Below are 14,883 nucleotides of genomic sequence, written 5' to 3' on the forward strand. Positions count from 1 at the left end.
ATAGTAAGATAGATAAAAGGTTCAACTACCATGAGTCCCCATTCCTGCCTAGTCTGAAGGTTACTGGTGAGAATACGAGCCTTCTGAAGAACTGCTGCAATCCCTTCCATATTACAAGCAGCAGTAAAACAATCATGAGCACGAATAATTAGCTCCACAGCTATAAACAGAGAGAAAAATGGATTTAAGATTTAATGAGGCGATGCACAGTCATAAATATACAGTATACAACTTATATTGTGTATTTTAGGGTACAGTAGAACCTCGATAATTCAAAATCGGTTAATTCAATTCCCGCCTAATTTGAAGCAGCTTTTATTCCTGGAAACACGAGGTATGGTTTTGCATGTTGCTTAAATTGTTTAATTCGAATAACATATAATTCGTAATTCAAAGAGCAATGTCGGTCCTATTACTAAAATTCAGACTTTTCATTCGAAGAACACTTTACTTTAAAAATTTAGAACTTTCTCCTCATCATGAAAGAACACATCTTCCAGAACGTGCAGGGGTAGCTTTCCGCTCTTTCACTCACTTCGGTGTGTCTACAGTGTGCTTCATATTTGCTAAGTTCGAATGAAATTGTAATTCTTTTGTATTCAGCGTTTTAAGGAATGCCACAATATCACATAGCAGGCAGTGTGCAGAGAAGCAGAATCCGCAAACACTGGCGATGCTGACAGTTGACGAAAAAGCGTGGCTCATACAATCAATTCGTATGCACCGAACAATATTGTCAATGCCGATGAAACTGCATTGTTTTGTTTTAAATGCAGAACCCGAACGGACTTATGGTTTTAAAGGCGAGAAGTGCCATCCGGAAATCGTACAAGGGTAGGGGTCACTGTACTGTATTGCCATGTACATGGTGGCGAGAGACATTCTTCCCTCGCCATAGGAAAATTCCATAAGCCATGATGTTTTAAGGACATTGGGTACTTTCCGTCCAAGTACAAGGCATGTAAAATGCATACAATACAGTAATCCAATGAATAAAGCCTTGCACAGGGGAGCCAGTATAGATTTCTCCTCATCTTTGAGTCATATTTTTCATATTTCATTGCGTGAGGTTATGTTTGTCAGTGAGTTATCCAAGAGCATTATTTGAATGCCATATACGTTGGATACATTTTGGAAATAGTTTCTTTCCCTGGCAATTTAACCTTTTTAAACTGTGAATCAAGGTTAACTGCATGCAGTAATGGGTTTCAGAATATTTTGTGACATCGCAAGGGTTGGCATTTCGGAATTACATGGTAGCGGTTAATTCAAAATCACGTAATTTAAGGTCCAAGTTTTGCATCCCAACGACTTCGAACTAACGAGGTTTTACTGTACTTCCTATCTGCACAGTAGCTAATCCTATACATAAAATATTGATAAAATAAGAATACTGGCAGGTATAACCAGCTAAATGTGAATGTCAAATAATGGAGAAACAGACAGCCACCAAGAGAAGAGAAGAGGACCAATAATTTATTGACCCCTTCTAAGTTAGTTTCTTTACAAATAATATATCCGAGGGGTGTAACGGCCAAGTGACATTGTCACTAGCTTCTCACCACAGCAGCTATGGTTCAATTCTTGCCCAATTAATGTGGAATTTTTGAAATGAAAAGTCAAGTCCGATGACTATGATCATAATACCACCAGCTATGGAGAGCAGCATGCTTGGTTTACACAAATTATGACAAATGATCCCAAAAAAAAAAGAAAATACTATGTGTAAGAGCACAATATATTTTATAATAATTGGTTTCAATAATATAAGAAACATTTAATAAGAAAAGAAACAATCTTATACAGTTGAAGAAAATCCTGTGAAATGTTCAGGGAAAGAACTTCTGTCCAAGGATAGCTATGTCTTGGCCAACATGTAAAGTAGAGGGAAACCCTGCCCAATGGGTAAAGGGGTCTGGTGGAGGAAAGAAGTCTTATAATAGAGTTGACACTAAATGTATTTCTTGGTGATTTATGTAGGCAAGTCAATAAGTATCTGCAATTTGGCTCTAATTGTCTTTAGGCTGGCTCTATGGCGTGTGCTCACCAGCCGCTAGATGGCACCATAGTCTATGTCTGCGGTAGGTTTCAGAGTTATCAAATCAGTACAGCTTGCGCTGTTGCGACGTAAAGATGGCCGCTCCATTCTCTGTTTGCACCAAGGAAGAACAGCGTTCTGTAATCTGTATTTTGTCGTCTGAGGATGTACCAGGAGTGGAAATTCATAGAACACTTTCAGCACAGTACGGGGACAATGTTTTTCCACAGTGAAGTGTTTACCAGTGGATTAAACAGTTCAAAAGGGGTCGCATGAGCGTGAAGGATGAGGAAAGATCCGGGCGTCCATCTGCAGCTGTAACTGATGCCAATATTGAACAAGTGGTGATATGATCCTGAATAACAGAAGAGCGACTGATGACGTGGCAAACCATATGCACATTATCCATGGTTCTGCATATGAAATCAACAGGTGAAGGAAGCAGTGCATACGTGGCTTGCTGCGCAACTAAACATTTTTTTTTTTTTTTTTTTTGCAGAGGGTATCAGAAAGCTTGTGAAACGGTGGACCACGTGCATTAAAAAAGCAGGGTGACTATGTTGAAAAATAATATCAATAAAAATGGGTACTTTTTTGTAATAGATTATAAAAATTGATTGCAGATAATTATTGTCTTGCCCTTGTATATACAGTCAAGTGGAAAATCTGAAATCCTAATTATGATAGCTCTCCTGCCTTTGGTCTCATCTATTTGTACCAACAATAACCCTTGCTACATTCATGTTTGTTACTTTTAGCTTATGAAAGAGATATCTGAGAAAAAAAATCAATGGAATCCCTCTGAAGAAATACCAAAGCTTATTACCTATAGAAATGAATTATTAAAAAAATACTCCACTGAAATCAATGGGATTTCTTATATTTATCTAGGATTACCATTGCTTATGGCTTCTACATGAGATGTGCCACAATCTGCTGCAGCAGTCAATAGTTTAGTACCAAGGGTAGAAGGGTCATCACATATCTCCAGAACTAGATGAAAGTTTGCATCCAGGTCACATCCCCACAGGTATATGCTACTTATTTCACCTGAAACATTAAAGCAGACATGTGAAGTTAATACAAATGCCAAATATTTTTTTTTTAATACCTTGCACTCAAATAACATTTTACAATTTCTTAACAGGTTCTCTGCGGCAGTGAATTTTGATGACTTAATTTTACGTTGTATTGGCCCACCAGTGACCCGATGCTGTCTTTAGTTATTATCGGTTCGGGTCACTGGTGACCTGACGAATTTCAATTTGGTTAGTCCCTACTATGAAATCCAAAAGAATGCTGGAGCACTTGTGTGCGTTATTGTTGAGGAGACCTCTGCGACAGTTTTCCGAAGAAGTGCCCTACCCAGAAATGTCCCCGGAAGAAAATGTTAGTTTCTCGCTCATTAATCTGTTTTAATGGGAATATCATAGGCCTATATTAATTATTTTTATATTATGCTTAGTAACAAAATAATATCACAAAAGATGAGGCTGTACGTAGGGTTATCATCAGATACTGAAGAGAAATCACCGTCACTGTCATAACTTTTTTCCAATTAATGAGCCAATCGTCCGGGATCAAGTGCCGTCCTAAATCTCTTTCTTTTTCGTGCCACCTGTGTGTCAGAATGTGAAGGCTCTATGCCTAAATAAAAAGGGGTGTGAATTTGCTAGTGAATATTATCTATGGAAGATAATAAACATATCAATAACTATTCCAAAAAATAAAAATCTGAAAACTTATATTCGCTCACCTGAGAGCCATATAGAAAGGAACAGGTTATACGAGATGTCAGAAGGGTGGTATTCCTCATATAAAACAACAATCTTCCATCTGAAGGCAGCAACAAATTTTTGCAAATCAAACATACAAGATAAAAATGGTATAAGCAAGTACATAGAGAAGGACCTCACTGAATTATGATCACCAAATCTACAGGATATGTAATCAGAAAAATTGTTCACACAAGGGGGTTTGAGGAAGACGAGAAGAAACCAACACAACTTACTTGGTCGGAGGAACAGAAATTACAACAATCGATGAAAATGAAGAACTACTGGCAAGGAGGAAAGCTCAACAAATGGTGATTCAGTGTGGCCCTAAGTGATCCATTAGCACAGAAGAAAAAGAAGAATATCTAAACTAAATAACTGTTTTATCACATGATTAATCAAGAAATTCTCATATTATTAGTAACTGTTTGAATTACACTAACTCACCTTCAGTATTTTGCTTTGTAATGGCAGTCACAATTTCTCCACACAAAAACTCTGCAATCTCCTCACTACTACTTTGAGCAGCAACCATCAAATCACTAGCTACAATAAATTTGTTAAGTGTGTCATCTGCAATAGCTGTTTTCAGCAATGATAAGGGGTCTCGAAGTGTAATGATTTCCTGAAAAATGAAACAATATTTCATTTTTTGTCCATATTCCATTTTAATTTTATTAGTCATTGAACAAATTTCATCATTTATTTATTTATTTATTTATTCAGCATATGGCAAATAGATGGACAATAAGAATTTGCTAATTGCTTTACGTCGCAAATTTTATTAGTCATTGAACAAATTTCATCATTTATTTATTTATTCAGCATATGGCAAATAGATGGACAATAAGAATTTGCTAATTGCTTTACGTCGCACCGACACAGATAGGTCTTATGGCGACGATGGGACAGGAGAGGGCTAGGAGTGGGAAGGAAGCGGCCGTGGCCTTAATTAAGGTACAGCCCCAGCATTTGCCTGGTGTGAAAATGGGAAACCACGGAAAACCATCTTCAGGGCTGCCGACAGTGGGGTTCGAACCTACTATCTCCCGAATACTGGATACTGGCCGCACTTGACAACAAGAATTAAGAAATTCACAAGATATATACATACATACATAAAAATAACAGTAAAGGAACTCTAATGTGCAAGGTGTTCTTAGCTAGTTATAAGAGTTACGGTATAAACAGTCACAACTGGATATCCAGTTCATTAAGATAATGAATTATGTTAATTGGGACATCTATTAACTCTTCCTGTGGTTTCTGGTATCAGCAAAGAGGGCAGCCAAATATGATATGCTCTATTGTGTGATATTTCACTCCGCAGTCACAGTCAGGCGAACTAAGAAAGCCCTACCTATGCAATAGATATGCACATCATCTGTGTTTCTTGTGAAGACGATTCAAACACGTTCAAGTGCTATACAATTAAAAGTTTGGAGCATAATTGGAATACATGCCTTCGCTGGCACGACCTGGTGTTTACAGGGCAATATGTCTTCTGCTACTTTCATAGATCTATCTCTGTCTTATCCTTGGCTTTGACAATATGAAAGTGACTGAGGTATAAGCAATGCTAGTAATGCCATTCCTTATGCAGCCAGTCCCTGTTATGAATGGTGTGAAATTGTTGCTCATAGGGTCGGCTGGTGCATACATTTCAGTGGGCTTGACAGACTGATATGTAATAGCAACTTCTGGCTTGGTGAGGAAAGCAACAGGAAACTACCCCACTCCTCATTTTCCTAGTACACCTCTTCAGTGATGCCTAGGCCATCTATGACAGCTGATGGTGGATCTCTTGAGGATCCAACCAGCCTTAGGGCTGAAGACTGAACATACACACAATTGGAATACAAGAATACATGCTGTAAAGTAATAAGCAGAGAAATAAATAGTCTCAAGACCAATATTCTTGGACTTCTGTATTCTGTCACAGCAAAAATAATATGCCTTAGAGCTAATGTGGACAAGAAGAAACGGGAGGTCAAATGGACTGTATCGCGATTGACCTGTCTAAAGCATTTGATAGGGTGGATCATGGGAGACTACTGGCAAAAATAAGTGCAATTGGACTAGACAAAAGAGTGACTGAATGGGTTGCTATATTTCTAGAAAATAGATCTCAGAGAATTAGAGTAGGTGAATCTTTATCTGACCTTGTAATAATTAAGAGGGGAATTCCTCAAGGCAGTATTATTGGACCTTTATGTTTTTTTATATATATAAATGATATGAGTAAAGAAGTGGAATCAGCGATAAGGCTTTTTGTCGATGATGTTATTCTGTATAGAGTAATAAATAAGTTACAAGATTGTGAGCAACTGCAAAATGACCTTGATAATGTTGTGAGATGGACAGCAGACAATGGTATGATGATAAACGGGGTTAAAAGTCAGGTTGTGAGTTTCACAAATAGGAAAAGTCCTCTCAGTTTTAATTACTGCGTTGGTGGAGTGAAAGTTCTTTATGGGGATCACTGTAACTACCTAGGTGTTAATATAAGGAAAGATCTTTATTGGGATAAATGGGATTGTAAATAAAGGGTACAGATCTTTGCACATGGTTATGGGGGTATTTAGGGGTTTTAGTAAGAATGTAAAGGAGAGGGCATATAAGTCTCTGGTAAGACCCCAACTAGAGTATGGTTCCAGTGTATGGGACCCTCACCAGGATAACTTGATTCAAGAACTGGAAAAAAATCCAAAGAAAAGCAGTTCAATTTGTTCTGGGTGATTTCCGACAGAAGTGTAGCATAACAAAAATGTTGCAAAGTTTGGGCTGGGAAGACTTGGGAGAAAGAAGACGAGCTGCTTGACTAAGTGGTATGTTCTGAGCTGTCAATGGAGAGATGGCATGGGATGACAGTAGACAAATAAGTTTGAGTGGTGTCCTTAAAAGTAAGAAAGATCACAATAAAAGTTGGAATTCAAGAGGACAAATTGGGGCAAATATTAGTTTATAGAAAGGGGAGTTAGGGGTAGGAATAACTTACCAAGGGAGATGTTCAATAAATATCCAATTTTTTTGAAATCATTTAAGAAAAGGCTAGGAAAACAAGATAGGGAGAATCTACCACCTGGGCGGCCGTCCTAAATGCAGATCAGTATTGATTGATTGACTGACTGATTGATTGGTTGGTTGATTGATTGATTGATTGATTGATTGATTCGCTGTCTCATGAAGGGCGCATTCAATTTTAATCCTGCTGAGATGGGATTATACATCAAGATAGAAAGCCACAAATGAGGATAGGAGCATGGACATACACAATAACAGATCAGTGGACGAGGGCAGCCATCCATACATGTCTCTTGAGAAACCTTCAGCCTGGAAGTGAGAAGTGTAGACAAACAAGAAAACGTGGCAAAGAGAAGAGACAAAAGGATATAAAGTTTACATTGATAACAGACACTCGATTCCAAGAACATGGGTTCTAACCTGGCAGATGTAGTTGGATTTTTGAAGGGTGTAAAGAAGGGCCATTCAGTCTTCTCTGTAGCGTGATGTCTGAACAAAAGATCTCTGGTGACATATTTTTTCAGTGTATATCTGGCAAAATCAAAACAAAATTTGGTAGAGTAAGAATATCAAAACTGACACTAAGTTAGCCTAAACGATGCAAAAACTGCCAGCACATGACAATGACGATGATGTTGTTAACTTGTCAAGGCCTGAGATAATATTTTTTTAAAAATTACTTCCCACTAACTACTTTTACAGTCGTCAGAGATGCTGAGGTGCAGTAACTTTGTCCCATAAGCATCTTATTACATGCCAGTGAATCTACTGACATGAGCATAATTAAACATCTTCAAGCACTGAAAAGGAATGTATTTAGAAGAACTGGAATTGCTTGTCGTGAAATTTTTTTGAGTACTATGTAATCCAACTGTTGATGTACTTCAGTAAGTTTTATGACAGACTGCGAGACTTGTTTAAATTTTGATTAGGAGCTGTTGGTGGCGACACCTCTCTCGTCTGTATTTGTGTTGTAGTTATTATTATTGTTGTTGTGGAGGTTGTGTAGCGATATGTTTGGAAGCTTCCACGAATCAATATGACATATATCAGCCATAGAATAATCTCGAAGATCACTTCATACAGTTAAATTAACATGATACAGAAGCACAAGAACCATAAAGAAGATTGAAGAAGGAAATCCACGCAACACAAACTCAAATTTTAACAAGTGTTTTAACATATATATATATATATATATATATATATATAATATTTTAATGTGTTTAACTTATTAAGTGTTTTATACTGTGGCTTATGTATTTTAATATGTTTAATGTACTCATGTCCAATGTATACTCAATATGTTTTAGTTTACTGTAGCCTTCATCACCACTTTGATCACAGATATTTTAACCTCACATAGACAAACACTACTACAATATATTTTATTTTCATCCCCATTAGACATCCGGATGATCTAACATAATAACATCTTTGTGATATTGTCTAATGGCTGTAATATAATTATGTACTAGCTGATGATGGCCATGGCAAGGCCGAAACCGGTACTGATGTAAATCCATTTACAATAAATAAGTATTGATAGGTGGAACACATTTCTTGTCTGTACAGGTCACCTACGGGTGTTAATTCAGAAGACCTGCACATGGCAAACTGACCTTGTCCTCGGACACTCCCGGCACTAAAAGCCATATGCCATTTCATACACCCCACATCTCCTCGCTTCCCTGAAGCACAGGGGTGGGCAGCGGTTTGTACTCTAGCACAGCAAATTGGCGAGTTTGTCAATTTGAATCGTGCGCCCGGAAGTAACAAAGTCACCTCATTTTCTCGAAAAGAAAAATTTTCTCCACCAATCTGATTGTGCCAGCCTTCTTTACATAATACAAAGAGTATCCCCGATCTTTTTGTTGGTACAATTTAGGAACATCCTGTACGTACAAGACACTAGAAAACAGACAAATGATGCCTCTGTAGTGTTTATCCAGTTTCATTGTGGGGTCTGCTGCTTTACACTTCACTCTCCTTGGCACTGATTGGAGTTACGACAACCAAGGAAATGTCCTCCTTCAGAACATTGAGGCATTTTCTTTCTTTGGCTTTCCTCGTGGTTGATGGCACTGACGGTTCAATTCCAATTCTGTGTTCACAAATGAATTTTCTGAAGTGCCACTGTTGCACAGTACATGACAATCTGCCTCAGACAGGTTTCTCAGATTTACTTGGCACTGGAGCCTTGCCAAATGCCATCCTCAAAACCTGGTTTCTGACATGGTCCAGTTTGGTGAGTCCCACTGACCATCGAGCTACCTGCACTTCCATTACACATAGATGTTTTTCATGTTTCTTTGTGGCAGGCCAACACTCCGTCCAGTTCAATGCTACTGGATGTACAATCATTCCGTACATCTTCTATTTCTGTACAGTGGCATCTCTGGTTGAAAGGAACTCCTGTAACCTGGCACCACTTCATCCAGGCAGCGTTGAATCTGACTTTTGCAACTGGAAGTGTACTACAATCCAAACAGAGGACTGATCCCAAATACTTAATATCATTGGTTTCAGGGAGATCAATGGTTTCGATGTTAATTGAGCCATCATTCTGCTCTCTACACTACAAGTATATTGTTTTCCTCAGATTGAAATAATAATAATAATAATAATAATAATAATAATAATAATAATAATAATAATAATAATAATAATAATAATAATAATAATAACAACAACAACAACAACAACAACAACAACAACAACAACAATAATAATAATAATAATAATAATAATAATAATGTTATTGGCCTGAGAGACGCCGATTTAGTCCTGCAGGAGTTCCTTTACGTGCCAGTAAATTTACCAACGCAAGGCTGACGTATTTGAGCACCTTCAAATACCACCGGACTGAGCCAGGATCAAACTTGCTAAGTTGGGCTCCGAAGGCCAGCGCCTCAACTGTCTGAGCCACTCAGCATGGCTTCCTCAGATTAAGTCTCTGCTAGAATTCAGAATTATAGTTTTAAAAAGTCTTTACACTATGGAATTATTATTGCAAACTATTCTTCCACAAACAAGTCTTCTTTATTCGTGTCAGAAGTATCAACCTTACTTACAGATATTTAAAAAAAACATATCTACATTCCTACTATACAAATATACAGGTCTATTATACAGTCACAGTATTTAAAAAAAACACATGATATCTACATTCCTACTATACAAATATACAGGTCTATTTTACAATCACAGATAAAGCAACAGTTGAAGAGCTAGATAATTCTTGCCCAGTATTGGGCAACGTCAATAGCAATCAAGTCTTTCATAGTGCACATTGAAGGATATAAAACACACTGACATAGATGTTGGATCGTCTGCTGCTCTCCGCAATCACAAAGTGATGAATCACTTGAGAAACCCCACTCCTGCAAATTTACTTTTGTTCTGCCGACTTTTGTGCGGAGTCTGTTAAGGGCTTTTCATACTGTCCACTTCTCCTGGTGCCACATGGAGGACTTTCCTTCGGCTCTATCCAGTTGGAAAGATGGTTGATTCTTTCTTTCCACATTTTGACCCTAGCATTTTCTGCTTTCTCCTCAAGGTTAACTGATGTGCGGAGAAAATATTTTCTAGATTTTAGCCTCTGTGTGGCTGGGTGGTATCCATAGAGGGGGTGTGCTTCTGAAGAAGATGATTGGAGCCTTTCTTTGTTAGCTGCTACCTCCCTACGAATCTCACCGGGAGCAATACCAGCTAAAAGTTGGACTTTCTCAACGGGTGTAGGTTTCAAACATCCAGTAATGATCCTGCAGCTTTCGTTAGAGCGATGTCGACCTCCTTCGTATGAGCTGACCTGTACCAAACCAGGGAGGCATATTCTCCTGCAGAGTAGCATAGAGCTAGAGCTGATGTTGTAATTGTTTGTGGTTCTGCACCCCAACTTCTTCCTGATAGTTTTCGTAGAATGTTGTTTATAGCAGCTATCTTTTGTTTTAAGTTTTGGCAATGTTTCTTATATGTTAATGTGCGATCCAGCATAACTCTCAGGTACTTTGGTGTAAAGCAGTGTTCCAGTAAGTTCCCTTTCCAGAGTACTTTCAGTTTCTGAGAGGCCTGTGCATGCTGCAGATGGAACGCACAGATTTGAGTCTTAGCCGGATTTGGTTTGAGTTGGTTTTTCTCATAATAGGTACCTAGCTCTTTTAATGCAGCAGTTAAAGAGATCTCTGCTTCATCAAAGGTATCAGTTTGAGTAGCAAGTGCAAGGTCATCGGCAGAGATAAAGCTTTTAGTATTTTCTGGTAATTGCTGGTCATTAGTGTAGATGTTGAAAAGAATAGGAGCCAGTACACTGCCTTGAGGTAGTCCATTCCTTTGATTTCTCCATCTGCTTCGGCGTCCTTGGGGTTCAACAAAAAAAGCGACAATTTTCCAGGAGAGTAGCTATCATCTTGGTTACCTTGATGTCTGTAATCATTCTATGAAGTTTGTGTAATAGTATCCTGTGATTTACTGTATCGTAGGCAGTTGAGAGATCCACAAAAGCCACACCAGTGATCTTCCTCATTTCAAACCTGTCCTCAATGTGCTGGGTTAGATGTAAAATCTATGCTATGCAACTCTTTCCTGGGCGGAAGCCACATTACTGAGGGATTAGGACTTTGTCCACTACTCCCATTAAGCGACTGAGCAGCATTCTTTCCATTATTTTGTACAGGTGGCAGAGTAAGGAGATTGGTCTGAAATTTTTGGGGTCCGAAGGTTCCTTTCCAGGTTTTAGAAATGCGATCACCCTGGATTTTCTCCATATTTTTAGGATTTTTAGAGAAGTAAAACAGTTGTTGAAGGAGTTTAAGAGCCATCCCTGTGTGGTTGAACTGAAGTGTTTTATCTGTTCAATTGTGATATCATCTAATCCCGCCACTTTTCCATTTTTGCTACATTGAATCGCTTTCTGTAGTTCCGTTATTTCACATGACCGGGATAGGTTATTGGACTTCATTACCTCATTTTTTAGGATATTATGTTCCATTTTCCTTATTGGGTGATTTGTTTTCCTATTGATGACAAGCTGATTTGCGATTTTGTTTGCCGTAACATTTGCATGGACTGGTCCCTTGCTTGTATCGTTGCTAAGTCGTTTGAGAAGCTTCCAAGCCTTTCAGCTATCCCTTGACATGTCTGTTTCCTCCATAAGTTTGATCCAAGTATCTTTCTTTGCCTCTGCAATTGAGGAAAGCAGTTTCCTTCCAGCTGAGATAGTGTCTTCACTTAGTGGATCTTCCTGACACAGTGAAATATATGTGTTCATTTGGGCAGCTGTGTCTGAAGTTAGACCTTGTACATAATTAACTCTGCAGCCTCGTGGTATGGAAATGCGGGAAGCTTCCTTCACAGCTTCAACAAACTGATCATAAAACTCTGATATTGGGTGGATATCTGATATTATTTTATCAAGAGTTGAGCTGAACTTCTGCCAGTCTGCTTTTTTGAAATTATATATTCTTTGAAACGGAACCAAACAAGTAAAAAATAAAGGAAGAAAGAGAGAACGAAAACATGAACGACCGAACAAACTAATGAACAAACGAACAGTACCTGGTAAGACTTCTCCAAGTTCATTGCAACTCGATAGCAAGCAACAATCCGTCTCCCCACTTTTTTTCCAAATACCAGTTGGTCAGCAAATTTCTCCAGAATGATCATTGTATCTTGGGAATCCTTTGTGGGGCTCTCCATGAAGTCAGAGTTAATACTGTAGTTCAATAGACTATGGGACACTAGAAAGATAATTTGTTAGAATAACAATATGAGTACTTAGTCTAACAATGGATTTTATATAACAGTTTCATACAACGAAAACCTCATTTTATACATATGACTGAAAAATGCAAAATACAGAAAAGCATACAGAAAGCAGGAATTTATTTCAGAAATACATTTACACAGAAATACAGCCTTGACTAAACAGGATATCTGAATAATTTAAAAATATTTAGATCCTCCTCTAGCTATTCTACAGTACACTGTAATTTATTAAGACTTTCATGCATATTTATAATTATATTATACTTTACAACCAACAATATACTGTACTACTTGAACCCAACATTTTAAATGCTCAGTAAGAAAGCTAGCAGTAGCAAAAGATATACATCTAGGAAACAGATGGAGAGCAGTGACTTACCATGTAAGAACGCATGGATAGAGTATACATAAAAGAAAGGTATGGTTGCCGAGTTATACTTCCTCTTAAGACAATAATTACCACCATCACTGCCACCACCACCACCACCACCACCACCACCACTCCCACTCCCTTTCCTCACACAGCGTCTACTAGTCAACAATGGCTACATTATTATTCTACCCTCCACTGACGAAGACTGCTACTGAAAATTCTTGACCCATGTCTCTCTTTTACGTGTACTATGTTCACAAATCCAACATTTTAAATAGTTATTCTTTTTTTTTCCCTCTACAATTTGTTTTACGTCACACCAACACAGATAAGTCTTATGGTGAAGATGGGATGGGAAAGGCCTAGGAGTGGGAGGAAAGCAGCCATGGCCTTAATTATGGTACACCGGGCGAGATGGCCGTGCGCGTAGAGGCGCGTGGCTGTGAGCTTGCATCCGGGAGATAGTAGGTTCAAATCCCACTATCGGCAGCCCTGAAGATGGTTTTCCGCGGTTTCCCATTTTCACACCAGGCAAATGCTGGGGCTGTACCTTAATTAAGGCCATGGCCGCTTCCTTCCAATTCCTAGGCCTTTCCTATCCCATCGTCGCCATAAGACCTATCTGTGTCGGTGCGACGTAAAGTATCTAGCAAAAAAAAATAAGGTACAGCCCAGCATTTGCCTGATGTAAAAATGGGAAACCACAGAAAACCATCTTCAGAGCTGCCAACAGTGGGATTCGAACCTACTATCTCCCGGATGCAAGCACATAGCTGCGCGCCCCTAACTGCACGGCCAACTCGCCCAGTTTTAAGGATTTTAAGCAAATGCAGTAGAGAGAATACGCGACAGTCTGCGAGATATTGAGGGACAGCGATTAGAGCTCTATCTAGCAGAGTGACTTGAGAGTTACTGATTCTGTCATAAGAGCACGTGTATTTGTTTGTGAAGTTTTTGGCGTTATTTATGGGTTTGCATTAAGTTGACATAAGTAAATAGTAGCATGTGTCATTCCTTTATATCTCCTGTTAATATGAGTGGAAAGATATGTGCTGCGTTTGGCTGCAATAACTATAAAGTGCAGAAGGATTCACGGTCTTTCTTCCATTTCTCTCGTGACAAGCAAATGTAAGTAAAACTGTGTTTGCATACATATATTCTTCCAGTTACAAAGATATTTTTATAGAAGGCCTACTTCCTAAACTTCTGACCTGCGTGACCCATATTTTAACTGGCTTAAAATATAATAAGCTTATTTTATCATATTAGTGCAGCAGTTAACCTTCAATACCGATGTGTTGTTGTAGGTGTGATCTGTGGGTTTTTATTTAATTCAGGAAAACGCATATGCATATGTGTGTGGCTGGTTGTGTTCCAAGTTACCACATTTGGAATGTCGTAATGCGTTGTCAAGCACTGAATAAAATATGGGTGATTTAAGAAATGTGATGATGATGCAAATTTGCTTTACCCTAATGTAATGGCAAGTATTGCTTATAGGGAAATTTTGAATGTTTTTGCAGCAAATTTATAGATTTTCTTTCTGTTAGTAGGCTTCAAGTTAAAAGGAAAATTGTCCAGCTCTTAAATGTAATTCATTGAATCATGTGTGTAAGGAATGTGCCGATATTTTTATTGACAAGTGCCCCAATGTGATGTACAATGCTTTTAAATGAGAAATTAAAAAAGAAAAAAGAAACCTAGCCGTGTATGTTCAGGCAGGTATGCTAAAGCTAAAAAAGTAATGCATAAATGAAAGATCAAGCCCTTTCACAGCAGTCCATTTCACATCTTGATTATATGTCTAATTTCACTCTTTAAATGATAACCTGTTAAATAATTCTTCATTCACGTATCCAGAATTGCTTTAGCAACTTAGAAGTTAATATTTTAGCAACACCTTCTTT

General features: G+C 38.2%; 1 protein-coding gene across 1 annotated transcript in view; it reads right to left on the reverse strand.

The window, feature by feature from the left end:
• LOC136872187 (spatacsin) overlaps window positions 1-14,883 on the reverse strand; it is a 206,301-nt gene that overhangs the window by 45,529 nt on the left and 145,889 nt on the right. Inside the window, exons 23-26 of the mRNA XM_067146023.2 lie at window positions 12,394-12,575; window positions 4,257-4,438; window positions 2,936-3,078; window positions 30-160 (exon numbers count right to left, since the gene is read on the reverse strand). Coding sequence (XP_067002124.2) covers window positions 30-160; window positions 2,936-3,078; window positions 4,257-4,438; window positions 12,394-12,575 — 638 coding nt within the window. The remainder of the gene's footprint in view (window positions 1-29; window positions 161-2,935; window positions 3,079-4,256; window positions 4,439-12,393; window positions 12,576-14,883) is intronic.

This window comes from Anabrus simplex, chromosome 4 (genome assembly GCF_040414725.1).
Source record: "Anabrus simplex isolate iqAnaSimp1 chromosome 4, ASM4041472v1, whole genome shotgun sequence".
Classification (NCBI taxonomy): Eukaryota; Metazoa; Arthropoda; class Insecta; order Orthoptera; family Tettigoniidae; genus Anabrus; species Anabrus simplex.